Below are 17,883 nucleotides of genomic sequence, written 5' to 3'. Positions count from 1 at the left end.
TTCTGTCCATGAAGTCAGGCTCTAAGGGTCTGAATAGCTGAGAATATTCCATATTCTAAAAACAAAGTAGAATTCAGGTGAGCCTCATTGAGGAAAAACCCGTTGATGAGGAGTTTACATGAGTTAAGTGGCGAGTGGGAGTTCTCAGCCCGGTTTGGTGCAGGAGAGCATGTTTCTAGAGAGCGTGCCGCAGAGCTGAGGTCTGGTCCCGAGCGTCCTCACGGCATCTTGGCACCTCTGCCCGGGCAGTTCTGAGGCTCATTCCTTCTGCTGCATCCTGCGATTTTTGGCATACCCACCACTCTGCATGATTCTGAACACACCATTTCTCTGTGAATACAAATGCCAGTCAGGTGCCCTCAGTTTTCTTTAGATTGAAAGTAGAAATTAGTGCTTCCTGCCCCAAAATAAAGGCAGAAAAAAGGAGTGTTTTTAAGCTTAAGATACTACATAAGATTATACTGATACAATTTTTTTTTACACTGCCTTATGCTACTTTGTTAAATAACACAGCCAGGCACCGTGGCTACACCAGAGTTGAGGAAAGAAATGGGTTTGGACAGAAGAAAATAATGTAAGAGAGAATGATTATTTTAATCACTGTCCTTGGGGAAAACACAGATATGAGGGTGAAGCTGTCCCAGATTAACAGTTAGATCAATCTTGGGGCTTATAGCCCAGCAGGATGTAATATTCCATTTCTAAAAAATGCAGAATTCTGCCAAAAGCTGAATGAATGTGATTGCAGCTATCTGTGTTTTGGACCAGTGCTCTTGCAGCTGTGAAGTCTGACCTGCCCTGAAACGCCTCACCGAGTCAGCCCTTTCTGTGTCCTTGTCCCTGCAGTGCGAATCTGTCCAAGGCCGCCTGGGGAGCCTTAGAGAAGAATGGCGCCCAGCTGATGATCCGTTCCTATGAGCTTGGGGTCCTTTTCTTGCCATCGGCGTTTGTAAGTTCACGCTTGAAACCGCCTCAGTGGTTGCCTGTGGAACAAGTTGGGTTTTTATGTTCTCTTCCTTTGGTCCCAGTGACGTGCCGGAGGCCGGGGTTCTAACCTGGAGCCTGTGCTCTCGACTGCTGGCCTCATTCACTGTTCTGGGTGCAACCAGATTGCTGCTCTCAGGGTGTGCCTGCTGAGAGCTTGCGGGTCGTTGGTTTGCGTAAAGTTAATAACAGTATTTAAGACTGTGAAACACAATGTGAAGATGTAATACAAGGCGGTAGTGACAGGTCACCAAAGGGATGACTCAGCCAAGAGTAAGACATTCCTTTGGAGGAGGTTCTTTGGAGGCTGGAAGGCTTGAAGAATACTGAGGGTTTAGGCTAACTAGGGAGGAGGGGGAAGGGCACCCCAGGTTAGGGCAAGTCTGGGCAGCTCACAACAGCGGCTCAAGTAGGAATTTGGGGGTCACGGGACCTGTGCAGTCGGACTAGCCGGTAAGCCCCCAAGGTACACAGCGTGTTGGAAGGCGTGACTCTCTCGAAGTGTCTGGCACAGCCCACTCGCCTCCCAGCTTGGAACAGCTCTGTTTCTGCAACTGAACACCAGACAGGTGGCCGGTTTTCATGTTGGGACTGGTGTACAGCCCCTGATTTCTAACAAAATACTAAAATCCCTTTTGGCCCAGAGAGACCTTGTCCCTCTAAGAGACATACAGACCCCAAGACCACCTGTCTCGCCCCTCACATACTTGGTGGCACGCAGTCAGAACTGCCCCCACGATAAGATGGCTAATGCTTTTGTTCGCCATCTGCTATGCTTGAGCTTCTAATAAATACACACTTGATGCAGCACCACATGGACCACATGGACTAGACCAGAAGATTCAGTGAAAGGGGCACTGCTTTCTTGTTCTTTCTCAGGCTTCAGTCCAGACTCGTGTGACACGTAGTCTTCAGGCATGCCAGAGAGCAAGCACCTCCAACCTGTCCAGGTGTCCTCCACACTGTCCCCTCCCCACTCTGGCGAAAAGTTCTTTTCTCCCTCTATGCTTCGTCAACCTGTATCCATCCTTTTCTTCTCCAGCGTAGACAGGTTTTACTACAAGACTGTCAAATAGGCCTCTCCAGAGGGGGATAGAAGATTCTAGCACATCTTATTTCTTTCCTACAGAGTCAGAGCAGATCCTAATACTGCTTGTAGCTGGAGACTTCCTCCTCCATATCCCTGGAGGCAGATGATTCCCCTTTTTCTGCAGACAAGGCTGTGACTTCCCTAGGGTTCCACAGCCAGCCGGGTTCCCGCCTGGAGACCACAGTCTCTCAGTGATCCCTCCTGTGATGCTCAGCATTATCACAGGGAAGTAGTAAATTCACAGCACGAGGGTAATAATATGCAGTAATGTGCTGTGACTTAGCGACTGTTCCTTTGAACTAAGGCCAAGATTATCTCCCAGTGATAATTTAAGCAATGGAATAAGTTCCATGTCATTCTTGTTTGGCTTTGCAAAATTCTAATTGTTTCTAATATTCTGACTCAATTCCTCATCATGAAAATGGCAATAGGAAAGAAGGATATTGTGCCTCAGGTCTTCTAGACCCTTCTAAGCTCCTAATTTTACTTCTGATTCTGTTTCTGACTGTACATTAGACATGGCTAATAGAGGGAAAAAATAGGCATAGTCATTTAGAATACCCAAATTAGACTCTTTCTTCTATACTGTTGAAATAAGAAAGAGCCCCATTACAGCATGTCCTAGATAAAATAGAGATTCAGTCGTTTATAAAGACTATCAGACAGGAATATAAAAAACGGAACCCCCACCGCCACCGTGCTAGGCCAGCAGATCCACGAGTGAGGCCCCAGGCAGGGTGACCATGTAATTAACATAGTAACTAAAAAGATTAGGTTTCATCCAGCAATCCGGATTCCTTGGCTTGTCCGGAGGTTCAGATCCTAGAAAAGTGCTTTACAGCAGGCTTCTTACATAACATAGTGAGGACCCCCGACTGTCACTGTCTTGTCATCAGCCATTTCTGCGTAGATTGTCTGTTCCTTCACTGAACCATAAATTATTTGGGCAAGGTGCCAAAATGAGGTATGTGGACAGTACACCGAAGTGCTTGACCTCGCCCTCCCGAGGAGCCTACTAGTCAAGTTGAGCTAGAAGGTCATTTAAAAAAGGCACTTCCGTTGAGAAATATCCCGGTGTGCCCTAGGAGCTATGATCTGTGAGAGAAGTCCCTGGCCTGAGTGAGCAGAACCCAAAGGGTGGAAAATGGATATTCGGATCCTTTTCAGTGCTCTTGACAGAAGCCACCTTGAGCTCCTAGAAGCCCACGGAAGGGGGAGTTTTCTGAAAAGATGTGACGGGAGTGTCATGGCGTCAGTGGCACAGCGGAGACGTGGGAGGGTGGAGCCGGGCCGCCCCAGGGACACCGAAGCCCCCCCGCCCGTCTGCGTTGCTGCCGCTGCCGACTCCCCCACCGTGGCTGCTCCGCTCCTTTGCCAGCCGTCCCACGTGCACAGGTAGCTCGAGTGTAGTCTGCCTTCCGCGCCTCTCCACTGTCCTGAGCCTGTCCCCAGTAGTGGCCCGGTTCCAGAGAAGGGCAGATTGTTATGAGTTAGGAAGCCATCCCAGAAGTAGCTACTGCCAGACGGTTTCACCTGGAAGGGAGTGGGTGTGTGTTTTATCCGTCTGCATAAAACCACGTCAGGGAATTTTGCAACATAGAAGACCTTGTCCTTGAGCTGCTTTATCACTGCATCTGTCTCACTTACTGGTCTGTGAAGTTTCTGAAAAACCAGCGGACCCTTGCTTGCTCTTCACAGAATTAACATGCACGGTTTTGACTCTGAGGGTAACCCAGACATCTGTACCATGAGGTGATTTGTCATTTTGCTGAGGTAATTCAAACATGGGAGGAGACACTCAGCTTCTGAAGGGGAAGCTGTCTAGTACGACAGTTCCATGGCTCCCTCCTCAGACTGCATCCCCGGCTCATAACTGAGCATACTGGCTGCCGGGGAGGACCGTGCAGCCCCTCTGCTCAGCTCCGCCAGCTCCCCGCGCCTGCAGTCCGGAGCCCTGGGGACAGGAGGAGGAACGAGGTGGAGTCTTCGTTCCCATGAAGCTCATGGATAAGTTCAGGAAGCAGACAAGCCATTATAGTACATGTGAGAACTATGGTGCGTGGGGTTCAAAATATAAAGACTCTGAGAGGAGACCTGGGGGCCCCGGGGAAGACTTCTTGAAGGACACCATATCTGACCTGGGTCTTGAAAAACGAGGATGAGCTCAGCCTGCCATCAGGAGAGAGGACGCTGCTAGCCAGCGAGAACAGTGCGTGTTACATGTGAGAAATAGGCCGTTCCGTGGGCCTGGGATGTGGGCCAAGGCCTTGAGATTGGACGCCTGTTTGGAAGGAGACTGGCAGGCAGGGCCCGCTAGAGCGGTCCTTTGTCCCACGTTGTCCCGCAGAGGGCTGCCAGGGTTTTAAGCAGTGTTAGTGATCTCATCAGGCCAATTGTCAGAGAATTCGAAGCTTATAAAATACATCTCCAATCATGATAATTTAAGTTCTATTGTTCAGAAGGTACTCGAGGATAATAAGGGCCTTGTAGATCTCAAAACGCTCTTGATCACATAAACTATGCTATAAAAATTTGATTAATGATTACATTACCCTTCACCCCATCATCCCAGCTCAAAGCGTGCAATTTCTGACCCCTCGTTGCACCCAGGCTTAGAGCTGAATGCTACTTCCTTATGCTGCTTGATCATGGGTCACTTCTGGCATTCCTGCTGCCACTGTGACTGGGGCCGGCCACTTCCTGCCGTGGTGTCCTTCTACCACCATCAGGCCGCTCTCCCCCAGCTGCCAGAATGTCTTTGTAGACCACACGTCAGGTTATGTCACCCACCTTTACATCTTGTAAGATAGAAGCCAGACTCTGACTCCTTAGCGTGGCCTACTTTTCAGGCCCTGACCCCTGACTGCTCAGGCCTGACCACTTCTCTGTCTCTGGCCCTTCATGTTCCAGCCACGTAGAACTACTAGTTCCCATTGCGAGCCGAGCCCATCTGTGTTACGGTTCTCCAGAGAAACAGAACCAAAAGGATATATGTAGATACATATAGAAAGAGATTTATTGTGAGGGATTGGCTCAGTTTGAAGACTAAGAAGTCCCAGCGTCAGCCATCTGCCAGCCGGAGACCCAGGAGAGCTGTTGGTATACTTCCAGGCTGAGTCTGGAGGCCTGAGGATCAGGAGAGCTGATGCTTTCGATCCCGGACTGAGTTTGGGAGAAGCCCTGTGTCCCAGCCAGCAGAGAGCAAATTTGCCCTTCCTCAGCCTTTTTGGTTACATCGGGGGGTGGCCACTCACATTGCGGGGTGGGGGACAGTCTTTATTCAGTCCACGGATTCAGATGTTAATCTCATCTAGAAACCCCCTCTGAGACAGCCAGAGTGATGTTTCACTGGTGGTCTGGCATCCAGGGGCCCAGTCAAGTAGACACCTGAAAACTGTCCTAGCGTCTTTCACCAGCCTTGATCTGTATCAGGAACAGCACCCCTACACCCTAAACCCACCTGCCTCCGCTGTCTGCACTCCAGGTGCCCCCCGCCCTGTGCATCCCACAGCTTTCTAGAACCTTGGCTCATCACATATCCCTCGTGTTGTCATTTTACTTGAGCGTCTCTTTGACTAGACTCTGAGCCGCTTTCTCATGGGGCTTGGCACATCTGTTAGTTGATGTCACTTCCTTCAAGTTCCTGGAGTGCACAGTGTCCTTTCTGTGAGGAGAACAAACGTGCAAATCAGTAGCTCTGGACACCACATAGATTTAGCACAGTGGCTGTCGTGTGTGATAGGTGTTCGAATATGTTCGTGAGTAGTACGCGCACAGAATCACTCCCCTAATTCGGGCACACGTGCACACGTACACTTAACAGTCCATTGCTGTACTCACAAATGCCAGGCCCTGTGTATTTAATAGATGTCCTTAAAGTTTCTGTGTCCATTAATCTCAAATGGTTCCTGATGAGAACGCAGTTTGTTGCAAAATGAGGCCTTATGCTTCCCTCTTCCGTACTAGCAAGACCTGCCTTTTAATGTTTTCCGTTACAAGTTTGCTAAATAGACTGACTTAGTAGCCAGTTCTGTAGCCATTTCTCCGGCTGGACATCATCCAGAATCCGGTTTCTTGGGATCAGCCCACCTTCGTGCTTCTTAGGCAGAGCTCCGTGTCCAGAACACCCACATCCCCGAGCTATCAGCACTCGGAGTTGCCACTTTTGTCCTCGTCTAGTAGGCCGTCCTGATCCTGTGTTCCAGAACACTGCCTTGAGTTTAGCATTGCAAACAGGCAAGTTTTGGGTGCAGACTGAATGGTCTCAGATCCTGCCGAGGCCGTCACCTAGAAGGAGCACTTCGCCACGTAAGGACCTGTCCCCCAGGAACCACGGCTGAGTAAAGGGACATTTCTCATGGCCTAAAAATAGTGAATGGAGAACTACTGTTTTTCATTCATCATAATAAAGATGCCATTTCAAATCTCTAGGCTTGATCTGGAAGCAAAATCTCTGATAACCAAACATTGATTTGTGCACACTTTTTTCCTGCCTTTAAAGGAGTGAGTCAGTAAACCCATCATTTCAGGATAAACTTAGCTTTCCATGAGGGCCGTGTAGGCGACACTTTTCCTTTGTGAACACTTTTAAGAGCTTTAGGGATTAATGCCAAGTGTACATTTGACTCAGTAACTCGCACTCAGCTATTAATTGTTAACGAGTAGGGGCTTAAAGACTGTTCTTCTGGATCTAATATTTATTAAGTATATGCTTTTTATTGGGGTTGTCCCTTTAAGTGTTTTTAACTTTTTTTTTTAATTTTTTTTAATGTTTTATTTTTGATACAGAGAGTGACAGAGCATGAGACGGGGAGGGGCAGAGAGAGAAGGAGACACAGAACCAGACGCAGGCTCCAGGCTTTGAGCTGTTAGCACAGAGCCTGATGCGGGGCTTGAACCCACGAACGTGAGATCTGACCTGGGCCGAAGTCGGAGGCTTAACTGACTGAGCCACCCAGGCGCCCCTGTTTTTAACTTTTTGACTAATTCATTTAGGTCCAAGGAAATTTGAATATAGGAAAGATCTGATCATTTCCAAGATTGGTAGCTGTCTTCCACATCTTAAGGCATTTGTGAGTGTATCCAGGAGATACAAGTCTTTTGTGATGGACTTCATGCATTTTGGTGTTTATTAAGCACACACTTCGTCAGGCGCTGACCTGGGCTGGACCCGAGCCCCCCTGATACTTTACCTCTGGCAGTAACGCACATGACCATCTGAGAGCCTGGGAGCCGTATCCAAGATGGTTTCCTCCGGACAAAGGTAGCCTGAGCGCTCCTGCACTTGCCTGAGAGCTCAGGCCCGCTCCGGTCCCTTCTGAGCCCTGGATTCATTTGCCCCCAAGACAGCAGGTTCTCTTTTCTGCCGTCAGAATCAAAACTGCTTCAGCCAAATGCATAAGAACTTTGTCTTTAAGTCTCTTTTTTTCCTGTTCTGGTTAAACTATTGTATTGTCTTTTTTTCCCCAAGATTGGTAAATGCCACAAGTATTTCCTCTCGTAGGACTGTGGCTCTGGCTGGAAGAACTAAGGAAATTTGCAGGAGCTCCTTCCTTAACTTCCCTCCCCTCTGCTCCCCTCACCGCCCTGCCTACCTGCTCTCTGCTGAGGTGGTGACTCAGGGCTTCCCAGGGGGCCATAGCTGGTCAGCGGTGTCTCAAGTGGAGTTTTCTCCTGAGCTCCCTTGTTCTCGTGTTCTCCCACTCAGCCAGTAAAGCTCCATTCTGGCCTCCTCCTCCTCCTCTTCCGTCCCTACCCAGCCACCACAGCCTGTCCCCTCTGCCCTAGCAAGAGTGCTGCCGCCGGCTGCTGCAGGTCCCTGTCGCCTTCTCCGGACTGGTTCCATCTCTCCTTGCCCCCCACCTTGGCTACTGCTTCACTTCTGAAGCTCTCTTTGCCCACCTGCCAGGGTCTGTGTTCCTCTGACATCAAACCTGCAGTCTCCTCTTGGTGCACGAGATGACATCCAGAATCCTTTGTGTGACACGGAGGCCCGCCATGACCTGGAATGGCGTGCCTCCCAGCCCCCATTCTGTGCCCCCGCCGCCCCCAGGGCTCCAGTCAGCTGTGAGTGCTTGTTAGCAGGTGGGTGAGGCAGGCTGTGACACTAGTGGCACCACTACCAACTGCTAGTTGTGTGGCCGCGTGTCACTCTTTGCCTCTGTTAGAAACTGAAATAATGTGGAAAGAGACACAACAAAGAATAACATGTTGGAGAAATCCCACAGATGAAGTAAAGGAACTCTCCGGGAGCCACTGTGTTAGAAGAGCCAAAACGACGGTGGAGTTGGGGTCCTGCTCAGTCTGTCAGCCTTCGGACCTGTTACCTGCGTGGGGACGGTGCAGTAACTGGCAGCAGCATTTGAGGATTGAGAGTTTCTGCCTGTAACTTGTTGGAACAGTGCCTGGTGCTGAGCGAGCCCCAGCGGTTAGCAGGAGCAGCGCCAGCCTGTGGACCAAGCAGCGCGGCGGAGGGCGGGGGTGAATCAGAATCTTGACCTCATACCCACGGCGATGGGGCGCTGCCCCTTCCCTCCTCCTGAACAGCGCCCGCCACACTGACCCAGCCCTTTGCTTCTCACACACCCACCCTTCTTGGGCCTGTTGGGTTTACTGTCTTCCATGAAGAGTTTCCTAAGCTCCCACCTGGAAACATGCCACTTGGTCATATACTGCCGTTTAGGAAGGACAGGACTGCCATCTTCCTGTCATTCACTTCCTTGTCAGTCCGTCTTTGATCAAACGTGCTCCTCCTAGAAGGTTCACTGTCCCTACACTGCCCTTTTACCCAGGAGAACTTGATGCCTTATATAGGGTTTTACTGTTTGAGGATGCTAGTTGGACGTAGCTAAAAAGTAAACGACATCTCTCAATGAAATTTGAGCACGTTTCTTGTTCTGTGTGATTGAGCTAAGCTGCTCACCCTAATCCATCATGGCGATAACAGCTCTTTTCCTCCCGGAGCTGAAGGCAAAAGCCAGCAATTTCTCCAGTGTGATAGCTGCCCACCCTCTCACCTGGTGTTTTATAAATACATTGTCTTAACTGTCTTCTAAGTACCCGTGCCTGGGAGGGTGCCTTCCTGTTTTATAAAGCGCTGAGGGATATCACTGTGACACATAAATAATGATGATTAGAAGATAGCCTCAAATTATTTGACACCCAGATTGAAGGGAAAAGTGGTACTTTTTTTTTCCCTGTAATACCCTAGAATTTGGATCAGAAGTGGCATTCAAATGGAAACAAAATATTGGTTCCTGTCAGACATGGAGGCTCAAAGCTGCTTCTCTGTGCAGTAAGACCCTGTGGAATGGAAGCCTGTGCCAAAACGTGGGGGCGTCAGACCCGGGCCAGGCCATAAAGGTTCTCAAGGCTTTGCCGTGATTTATTTGAAAATAACAGAAATAGACCAGACGCCAAACAAGAGGGGAGTTGTTTTATCTGAAACTCCACGTGAACTATTTAGTGGTCATTAAATTAACATCACTTCCCAACCTCTGGCCTCTTTTCAAAGATGTCAAGAACCGAGGTTTCCAGAATTTGGTGCATTCTGAGTTGGTATGCTTTAATATCATCTCTCAAATTTTCCTGGCGGGTGAATGTGACACCACTTGTTTGCTTAGTTGAGGACAAGAGACTAAGAATCAGAAAGTCAGGGTTGGATTTCCAGCCTTACCATTTAATAGATGAATGGCCTTGGGCAGCTATTTAACGTCCAGATTTATTTTCTCCCCTGTAAAATAGGATTAATTTCCTCACAAGAGCACCCTAGATATATATATACTTCCTATACTAATTTATATCCACGTGCCAGTCATTGTTCTGAATAACTGACTTACTTTCAACATACCATTTAGTAGATGAGGAAACTCATGCCCAGAAAGGTTAAGTAATTTACCTAGAGTCACACACCAAGTAAGTGATATGGTATGCACAAGGATAGATTAAGATTATCCTCAGGCCTAGAACTTTCAGGTAAGAGGTGAGGACGGACGCCAGTGTGACTGTTTGTGGAGATGGCCCAGCAGCCCTCTGTAGGGTGGCAGTGTCCCTTCCCAAGTACCCTGGGTCTCCCTGCTGCCTTCCTCCTCGACCCTTGTATGTCCCTGACTTTTACTGGTTTTACCTTTAGTCTCTTTCAAATCCATTCCCTTCTCTTTCCACTGACCCCACTCTCCCAAACTCATCTCATTTGTGTCTCAGCGTTTGTTAGGATGCTTCATATTTGTATCCCCCGTTACCCCGCACTAATCAAGTGGTTTAGTGGTCGCGCTCAGTCCTCTGGCTCTAACAACTCCCAGTCGGATCTGTTCTCATCTATGCCCGTGTGCATTTCTAGTGGAACTTCACAGTTCAAAATCCTGCAGCTCCCCGCTGTGTATTAGAGTAAGGACCACACTCTTTAACTGGGGTCCTGTCATGCTTTGGATTTTAAATGACAGATAACCAACGTAAACAGTATAACAAAAAAGGCAAATATAGAGAATGAGCCCCTCACTTCAGGCAAAGCTGAATCCAGGGGGTTGGGTCATAGTATGAGAGTTCAATTTGAAGTATGTGAGAGCTCGAGGCTCCCATCTTACCAGGTGAGCTCCCCAGCGGAAAGGTGGTCTTTTCCCTGACGCTTCTGACTCGGCCCCCGTGCCCGGATAGCCCGAGTCACTAGGGCCCAGGGTTGGGCCCAGTTAAATCGGTACAAGCCACAGATGGCCATACTGCTTCCCGTTCAGACCGTTCTCGAAGCGGGTTCTCTCCAGTGTCCCTCAGCCCTCTCCCTGTTAGGCTGTTCACTCCCCATTCCCCTGCTGTGGCTGCCATGCATTTTTCCAGCTCTGCCTTGAGTTATGTCGGTCTCCCTTGCTGTTCTTTCCTGCCATCTCTGTTTATCAGACTTACACCAATTTCTCAAGGCCCAGCTGTAATCTTTGCTACAAAGCCTTTCCTTATCCTCCTGCTGGCTAAAGGCCTTTCTTCCTTTTCTGTCTAGAGTCCAGCAGGCTATCACTTTCTGCCTTTCACTGTTACTGGTCACCGTCTCCATCAGTGCTGGGCCTTTCTTCATCGCACATTCCTTTCTGTAGGTCTCTGTGGGCACGGAGCACTCGGGCATTGATTTTCTCTGTGCAAAAGCCCGTAGAGTAAGCAGGCAAGGTGCCTCTAGCCTGCCTGTTGCAGCTCAGCATGGTTTAAATACCGGCTGCGCCCCAAGACGGCGTGCGGACACGAAAGACATTTTAACACCATGGCATCCCGATGCTTTACTCGGATTTTACAACCGAAGAAATTGAGCCCGAGTGAATACGTGGTCAGGTGTGCCGCTGACCATTGTTTTTAGCTCCCAGAACATGCTAGCTCTTTGCTGCCTCTGCACCTTTCCAGAAGCTATTCCTTCTGCCTGGAATGTTCCTTCTACTCTTACCTCTCCTAACCCTACTCCTCTTTCAGAGTCTAATTAAAATATCACTTTTTTAGGGAGGCTTCTGTTGATCATTTCTTTCCTCCGAGTCTAAAACAAGTCTTCTCTTCTTTCTCCCGTACTCCTCTGTTTTTCTTCATAGCACTCATCACAAATTGTAGTTATTTTACTTTGATAAATGCATGTTTACTGCCTCCCCACTAGGCTTTGTACCCCACGAGGACGGGGATAATGACATTTGTGTTAACTCTTAAGCACTCAGTGCCTGGCACTGATGCCAGCACAGAAGAGGCACTCAAATAATTGTGTTGAGGGGCACTCGGGTGGCTCAGTTGGTTAAGCATCTGACTCATGATTTCAGCTCAGGTCATAATCTCACAGTACATGGGATCAAGCCCCGTGTTGGGCTCTGTACTGAGCATGGAGCCTGCTTGGGATTCTCTCCCCACCAACCCTGCTCATGTGTGCTCAAGTGTGTGCATTCTCTCACTTTCTCTAAATCTTGAAAAGCAATGTGTTAAATGAGAAAAGGCAAATGTCAGCCATTCTCACAGCTCAGTAAATGCCAGAGCAGTGTTAGAACTCAGATTGTCTGAGGCCCAGGTCAGTGTCACTCCCGACTCTGATCTGACCATGTCCTGCTCTGTGCCCACGAGCAGCCTTGCCTGCTAAGTCATGTGATCACCAAGACTATGCTGTTCCACAGACGTTAGCACTGTTTACTATGTGGGTATTTAGGTTACGGACTGTGGGTGTGTGTTTGGTTGTGTGGACGGAAGGGATAAGAGACAGACTGACTGACTTGCAAGGTGCTAGGATCGTCCATAAAGGAAACCGGAAGAGGATGGTCATGTGTGGAGGCAGGAGGAGGAGTCGGACACAGAAGCACCTGCGCTGCTGCACAGGCCCGGTGCCGGAAGGCAGTTGCGGTTAGAAACATTAGCCGAGATACAGCACGTTAATCCGTACCCCGGTAAGATCTAAAAATAGTTCCCTATTCCGGAGTTCTTGGAATAAACCTTCCATTTTGGTGAGTCTTGAAGAGTTTTTGTTTTCAAAGTCCTATCATATTATATTGGAACACTTTATTATACATGAAGGCAACTTTTATTCTTATACCAGAGTGAGCAGCCTGTTACTATAGCAATATCGAAAGTATTTTGAGGTATTTATATACAGTGTCATCTACACACTCCTTGCAAACTGTACATAACAGTAGAAATGGGCTATAATATCCAAATTTGTTTTTCTCTATTTCCTTTAGTAAACCTCTGTGATCTTTGTTACACTTTAATTTTTTAAATGTTAACCTTTTCTTTTTAGGAAAGTGTAATCTAGGGGAGTTGTGAATATATCTGACCTATCACAAATTGAAAATAGCTCTGAAGTAATTTGAGTTTTGTTGTGAGTCCCATAAAGATAATAATCACTGCGTGAGATCGGTCCTTGCCAGAAAACGCGGTGCCATCATAGATTCTGTGTGTCTGCAGGGCCTGGACAGCTTCAAAGTGACACCGAAATTCTTCTCAGGGAGCAAGGAACCAGCGTCCTCCTTTCCGGTGCCGTACGATCTTCCTCCAGAGCTGTACGGAAGTAAAGGTGCGACACAGGTGCAGGGAAATCCTCGGGGTTCTGGACCGGAAGAGAACAGTGCCGACGGGGAGCCGTGGGGTCTCTCAGTGGGCGGTTAGCTCCTGGAACACTTTGGAAACGCAGGTGTGAGGAGTCCCTGCCGCTGCCCTGTCTGGGGCCCCAGGAGCTGTAGTTCTCGAAATGATTGCTCCCAGAATTCCTCTGCACTCCTCTCATTATTAAGGAAGGGCCACAGAGCGATTATAATTATGTGGGCTTTTATATCTATTGATAGTTACCATATTAGAAATTAAAACCAAGAATTTTTTCTTAGTTTTAAAGTTATAGTAATAATCCTAATTATATATTTTTTTCCAAAAAAAAAGGAAGGTGGCATTATCTACAATTTTTTGCAAACCTCTTTACTCTCTGGGTTAATGAAAGGCAGTTAAATTCTCTTAGCTGCCCTGTTGTAATGTGACGTAACAAGGCGTCTATACACTCGTGAAAATAACAAATAACGGCTTGATGTTTTGATGAAAATACGTTTGACTTCAGATACCTGCCATCCTCTTGAAAGGGAGATGTCCTGGCTCCCCGAGGCCGTGACTTTCATAAAGGCAGTGACCCCGTATTTTTCAACATAGAAAGTCACTGGAACGTTGGTTCAGGTTCGTGGTGGTTTTGGAGGCAAGCTGGCCCGTACAGGACAGTCCCTGAATGTGCCCAGTGTCTCAGGATGTGAAAACCTCTCCTTCCACCTGCCAGCTTTATGCTGTGGCTTTGGCTTTTCTCCCGTCTCTGCTTCATGTTCCGTTCTGTTTTGGATTTTAAACCTGAATTCTGAATAAGCTTAGTGGAGGTGGGCACTGACTGTAGTCTGGCCTTGGGCTCTGTACTTTCCACCCTCAGCCCAGAACCTTGGGTGGAATTCTACCCCTCCACTTAATCCTAATCTCCAAAGGACTTTGAAAGCAGGAACAAAAGAGATGGAGGAGCCTTAAAAATATCTCAGGGTCCCTTCAGTTCCAGTAGAAAAAGCATTCCCCAGGGGCGCCTGGGTGGCTCAGGCAGTTGGGTATCGGACTCTCGATTTCAGCTCAGGTCATGATCTCATGGTTGCTGGAATCGAGCCTCGGGCCTCGCTCTGTGCTGACAGCTCCGAGCCTCCTTGGATTCTCTCTGTCCCTCTCTCTGCCCCTCCCCTGCTTGCATGTGCGTGGGTGCTTGCTCACGCTCTCTCTCTCAAAATAACTTAAAAATTCCTTTAAAAATAATGGAACATACAGAGATTCGGAGGCTTTAGTTACGTTGTATTAAGTGATCTTTTTTCCTCCCCCTCTCCCTGCTTTTTAAAAATACATAGGGTATGTGTATACAGTTGGCCCTTGCACTGCAGGGGTTAGAGGCCCCGACTCCCAGTGCCATTGAAAATCCACATATAGGGGGCACCTGAGTGGCTCAGTCGGTTAAGCATCTGACTTCAGCTCAGGTCATGATCTTGCGGTTTGTGAGTTCGAGCCCCACGTTGGGCTCTGTGCTGACAGCTCAGAGCCTGGAGCCTGCTTCAGATTGTGTCTCCCTCTCTCTCTCTGTTCCTCCCTCACTCATGCTGTCTCTCTCTCTCTCTCAAAAATAAATAAAAACGTTAAAAAATTAAAAATAAAAAGAAAATCCACATATAGCTTTTGACTCTCCAAAAACTTAACTATTAATGTAGCCTACTGTTGGCCAGAAGCTTACTGAGAGCATGAAGAGTTGATGAACACACATTTTGTATATGTATTCTACACTGCATTGTTAGAATCAAGGAAGCTCAAGAAAAAATGTGAAAGAAATCATAAGTACACTTAGCGTACTGTGTATATTTACTGGAAAAACTCCGTTTAAGTGGACCCGTGCAGTTCAAACCCGTGTTGTTCAAAGGGTCAACTGTAATATTCTTTTCTTTGAATTTTTGACATTTTAGATTTAGAAAAAAGTTACAAGTACAATGAATTCCTATATTTTCTTCACCCAGGTTTTAGATGTCAGTGTTTTAGAATATTTATATATCTTTCTTGTGTTAACTTTTTTCTGATCCATTTGAGAGAAAATTGCAAACATGATGTTTGTAATCTCTAAATACTTCTATATATATTTCTTTAAAATACTCTTACATAACAATAGTACAGTTATCAAAATCAGGAATTAACATTGACTCAGTACTGTCATCTACACAGTTTATTTGAATTTCATCAGTTGTCCCAGTAATGTCCTTTAGAGCAAAAGGGAAGTTCCTGGTTACATGTCCTATTTGGCCATCAGTCTCCATTAATTTGGAATAGTTCCAGAGACTTTTTGTTTTATGATAGTGACAGTTTGCTGAGCACAAGCCAATTATTTCTTTTTAATGTTTAGTTATTTAAAAACATTTTTTTAATGTTTATTCATTTTTGAGAGACAGAGACAGAGCATGGGTATAGGAGTGTCAGAGAGCGAGAGGGAGACATAGATTCCAAAGCAGGCTCCAGGCTCTGGGCTCAAACCCACAAACTGTGAGATCATGACCTGAGCCAAAGTCAGATGCTTAAACAACCGAGCCACCCAGGTGCTGTAATGTTTATTTTAGAGAGAGAGAGAGAGCATGAGGAAGAGAGGGGCAGAGAGAGAGAGAGATGGAATCTGAAGCAGGCTCCAGGCTCTGAGCTGTCAGCACAGAGCTCGATGCAAGGTTTGAACTCACAAACCATGAGATCATGACCTGAGCCGAAGTCAGACATTTAACCGACTGAGCCCCCCAGGCGCCCCTCACAGGCCAGTTATTTCATAGTCCGTGAAGGGCATCGTACATTTGGTTAGTTCGCTGTTTCCTCACAAGCAGATCCAGGTTATGCATTCTGGCCAAGAATACCACGGAGGAGATGTTTTGCTTGGTACATCCTATAAGGAGCCACAAGGTAATTACCAGATTACTGATGAAGTCAGTATTGATCATTTGCTTAAGGTGGTATTTGCCAAGTTGTATATACCTTTTGTGAGTTTAGTATATTTCAGATTTTAAGTTTTAAGTATGTAGAACTAAGCTAATTAGCTGTGTATGTAATTGTTCATTTGAAGAGGTCTTTAAAACCTTGGCACTTGAGATGTGCATGATCTAGATTAAGCACATATGTAGTATATGATTAATTCTCTCAAGTGCTTTATTTTTTATTTTGGGGGGGTCATTTATTTTTGAGACAGAGACAGAGCACGAATGGGGGACAGGCAGAGAGAAAGGGAGATACAGAATCTGAAACAGGCTCCAGGATCTGAGCTGTCAGCATAGAACCCGACGTGGGGCTTGAACCCACAAATCATGAGATCATGACCTGAGCCGAAGTCAGCCACTTAACCAACTGAACCACCCAGGCGCCCCTCAAGCACTTTAAACCGTTGGTTCCCATATAGTTTAACCACTTACCCTACTGTTTGATTCATTTGCAATAATTTCTTGAATTCAGACAGTTTAGGAATAAACTTCAGTCTAGACCTATCAGAATTATTGCTAAATAGTAGAGACAGATTCATAAAGTATTTTTTGAAAGGGAAACAGCTGATTCAACTTTCTAATTCAAAGAAAATGCGAAAGAAGTCACTTAAAATCATTGATATACTTAATTTTTTTAAATTTTTTTAATGTTTATGTATTTCTGAGAGAGAGAGAGAGAGAGAGAGAGAGAGAATGAGTAGGGGAGGGGCAGAGAGAGAGGGAGACACAGAATCTGAAGCAGGCTCCAGGCTGTCAGCACAGAGCCTGATGTGGGGCTCGAACTCATGAACTGTGAGGTCATGACCTGGGCTGAAGTCAGACACTTAACTGACTGAGCCATCCAGGTGCCCCTAAGGACCTGTTTTTGAAAGCTCTTTAGAAATGAGGACTTTGTTCTAAATGAGAGAACTAGAAAAGGTTTTTAGACCTGCTTTTGATGATCTCCTTTCATAAAATCTACTTTTGTTTCATTGTACAAACAGAAGGCTGACCCCAAACTTCTAGTTAGCTTTTTTTTTTTAATTTATTTACTTTGAGATAGGAAGAGAGAGAATCCCAAGCAGGCTGCACGCTGTAAGCACAGAACGTGACACGGGGCTTGAGCTCACGAACTGTGAGACATGACCTGAGCCAAAATCAAGAGCCGGACGCCCAACCGACTGAGCCACCCAGGCACCCCAGCTTAGCTTTTGAAATTGCCTTATACACAAAAACAGACACAGAGACGGATGGACTAGAATAGAGAACCCAGAGCTGGGCCCACAAATGTACGGCCAATTAATTGTTGACAAAGCAAGAAAGAGTGTCCGATGGAAAAAAGACTGCCTCTTTAGCAGGTGGTGCTGGGAGAACTGGACAGCAACATGCAGAAGAATGAAACTAGACCACTTTCTTACACCATACACAAAAATTAACTCAAAATGGCTGAAGGACCTGAATGTGAGACAGGAAACCATCAAAACCCTCGAGGAAAAAGTAGGAAAAAAACCTCCTAGACCTCCACCGCAGCAATATCCTACTCGACACATCCCCAAAGGCAAGGGAAATGAAAGCAAAACTGAACTCTTGGGACCTCATCATGATGAAAAGCTTCTGCACTGCAAAGGAAACAAGAAAACTAATAGGCCACTGACAGAATGAGAAAAGATAGTTGCAAATGACATATCAGATAAAGGGCTAGTATCCAAAATCTACAAGGAACTCACCAAACTTCACACCCACAAAACAAATAACCCAGTGAAGAAATGGGCAGAAGACATGAACAGACACTTCTCCAAAGAGGACATCCAGATGGCCTACAGGCACATGAAA

General features: G+C 46.8%; 1 protein-coding gene across 5 annotated transcripts in view; it reads left to right on the top strand.

The window, feature by feature from the left end:
* The window catches only part of TDP1 (tyrosyl-DNA phosphodiesterase 1), a 92,013-nt gene that overhangs the window by 69,877 nt on the left and 4,253 nt on the right, over positions 1-17,883 (top strand). For 2 of the 5 annotated variants that reach the window (XM_029950368.1, XM_029950369.1), the window contains exons 15-16: positions 847-949; positions 12,980-13,088. In XM_029950368.1, the coding sequence (XP_029806228.1) occupies positions 847-949; positions 12,980-13,088 (212 nt within the window). Of the gene's footprint in view, positions 1-846; positions 950-12,979; positions 13,089-15,924; positions 16,001-17,883 lie in introns of those variants that run through there. The other 3 variants (XM_029950370.1, XM_029950371.1, XM_029950372.1) reach the window with 3 other exon arrangements.

Source organism: Suricata suricatta, chromosome 9, assembly GCF_006229205.1.
Source record: "Suricata suricatta isolate VVHF042 chromosome 9, meerkat_22Aug2017_6uvM2_HiC, whole genome shotgun sequence".
In the NCBI taxonomy this organism is placed as follows: Eukaryota; Metazoa; Chordata; class Mammalia; order Carnivora; family Herpestidae; genus Suricata; species Suricata suricatta.
The sequence above is the reverse complement of the archived record's forward strand: the minus strand, read 5'-3'. Positions and strand labels throughout refer to the sequence as shown.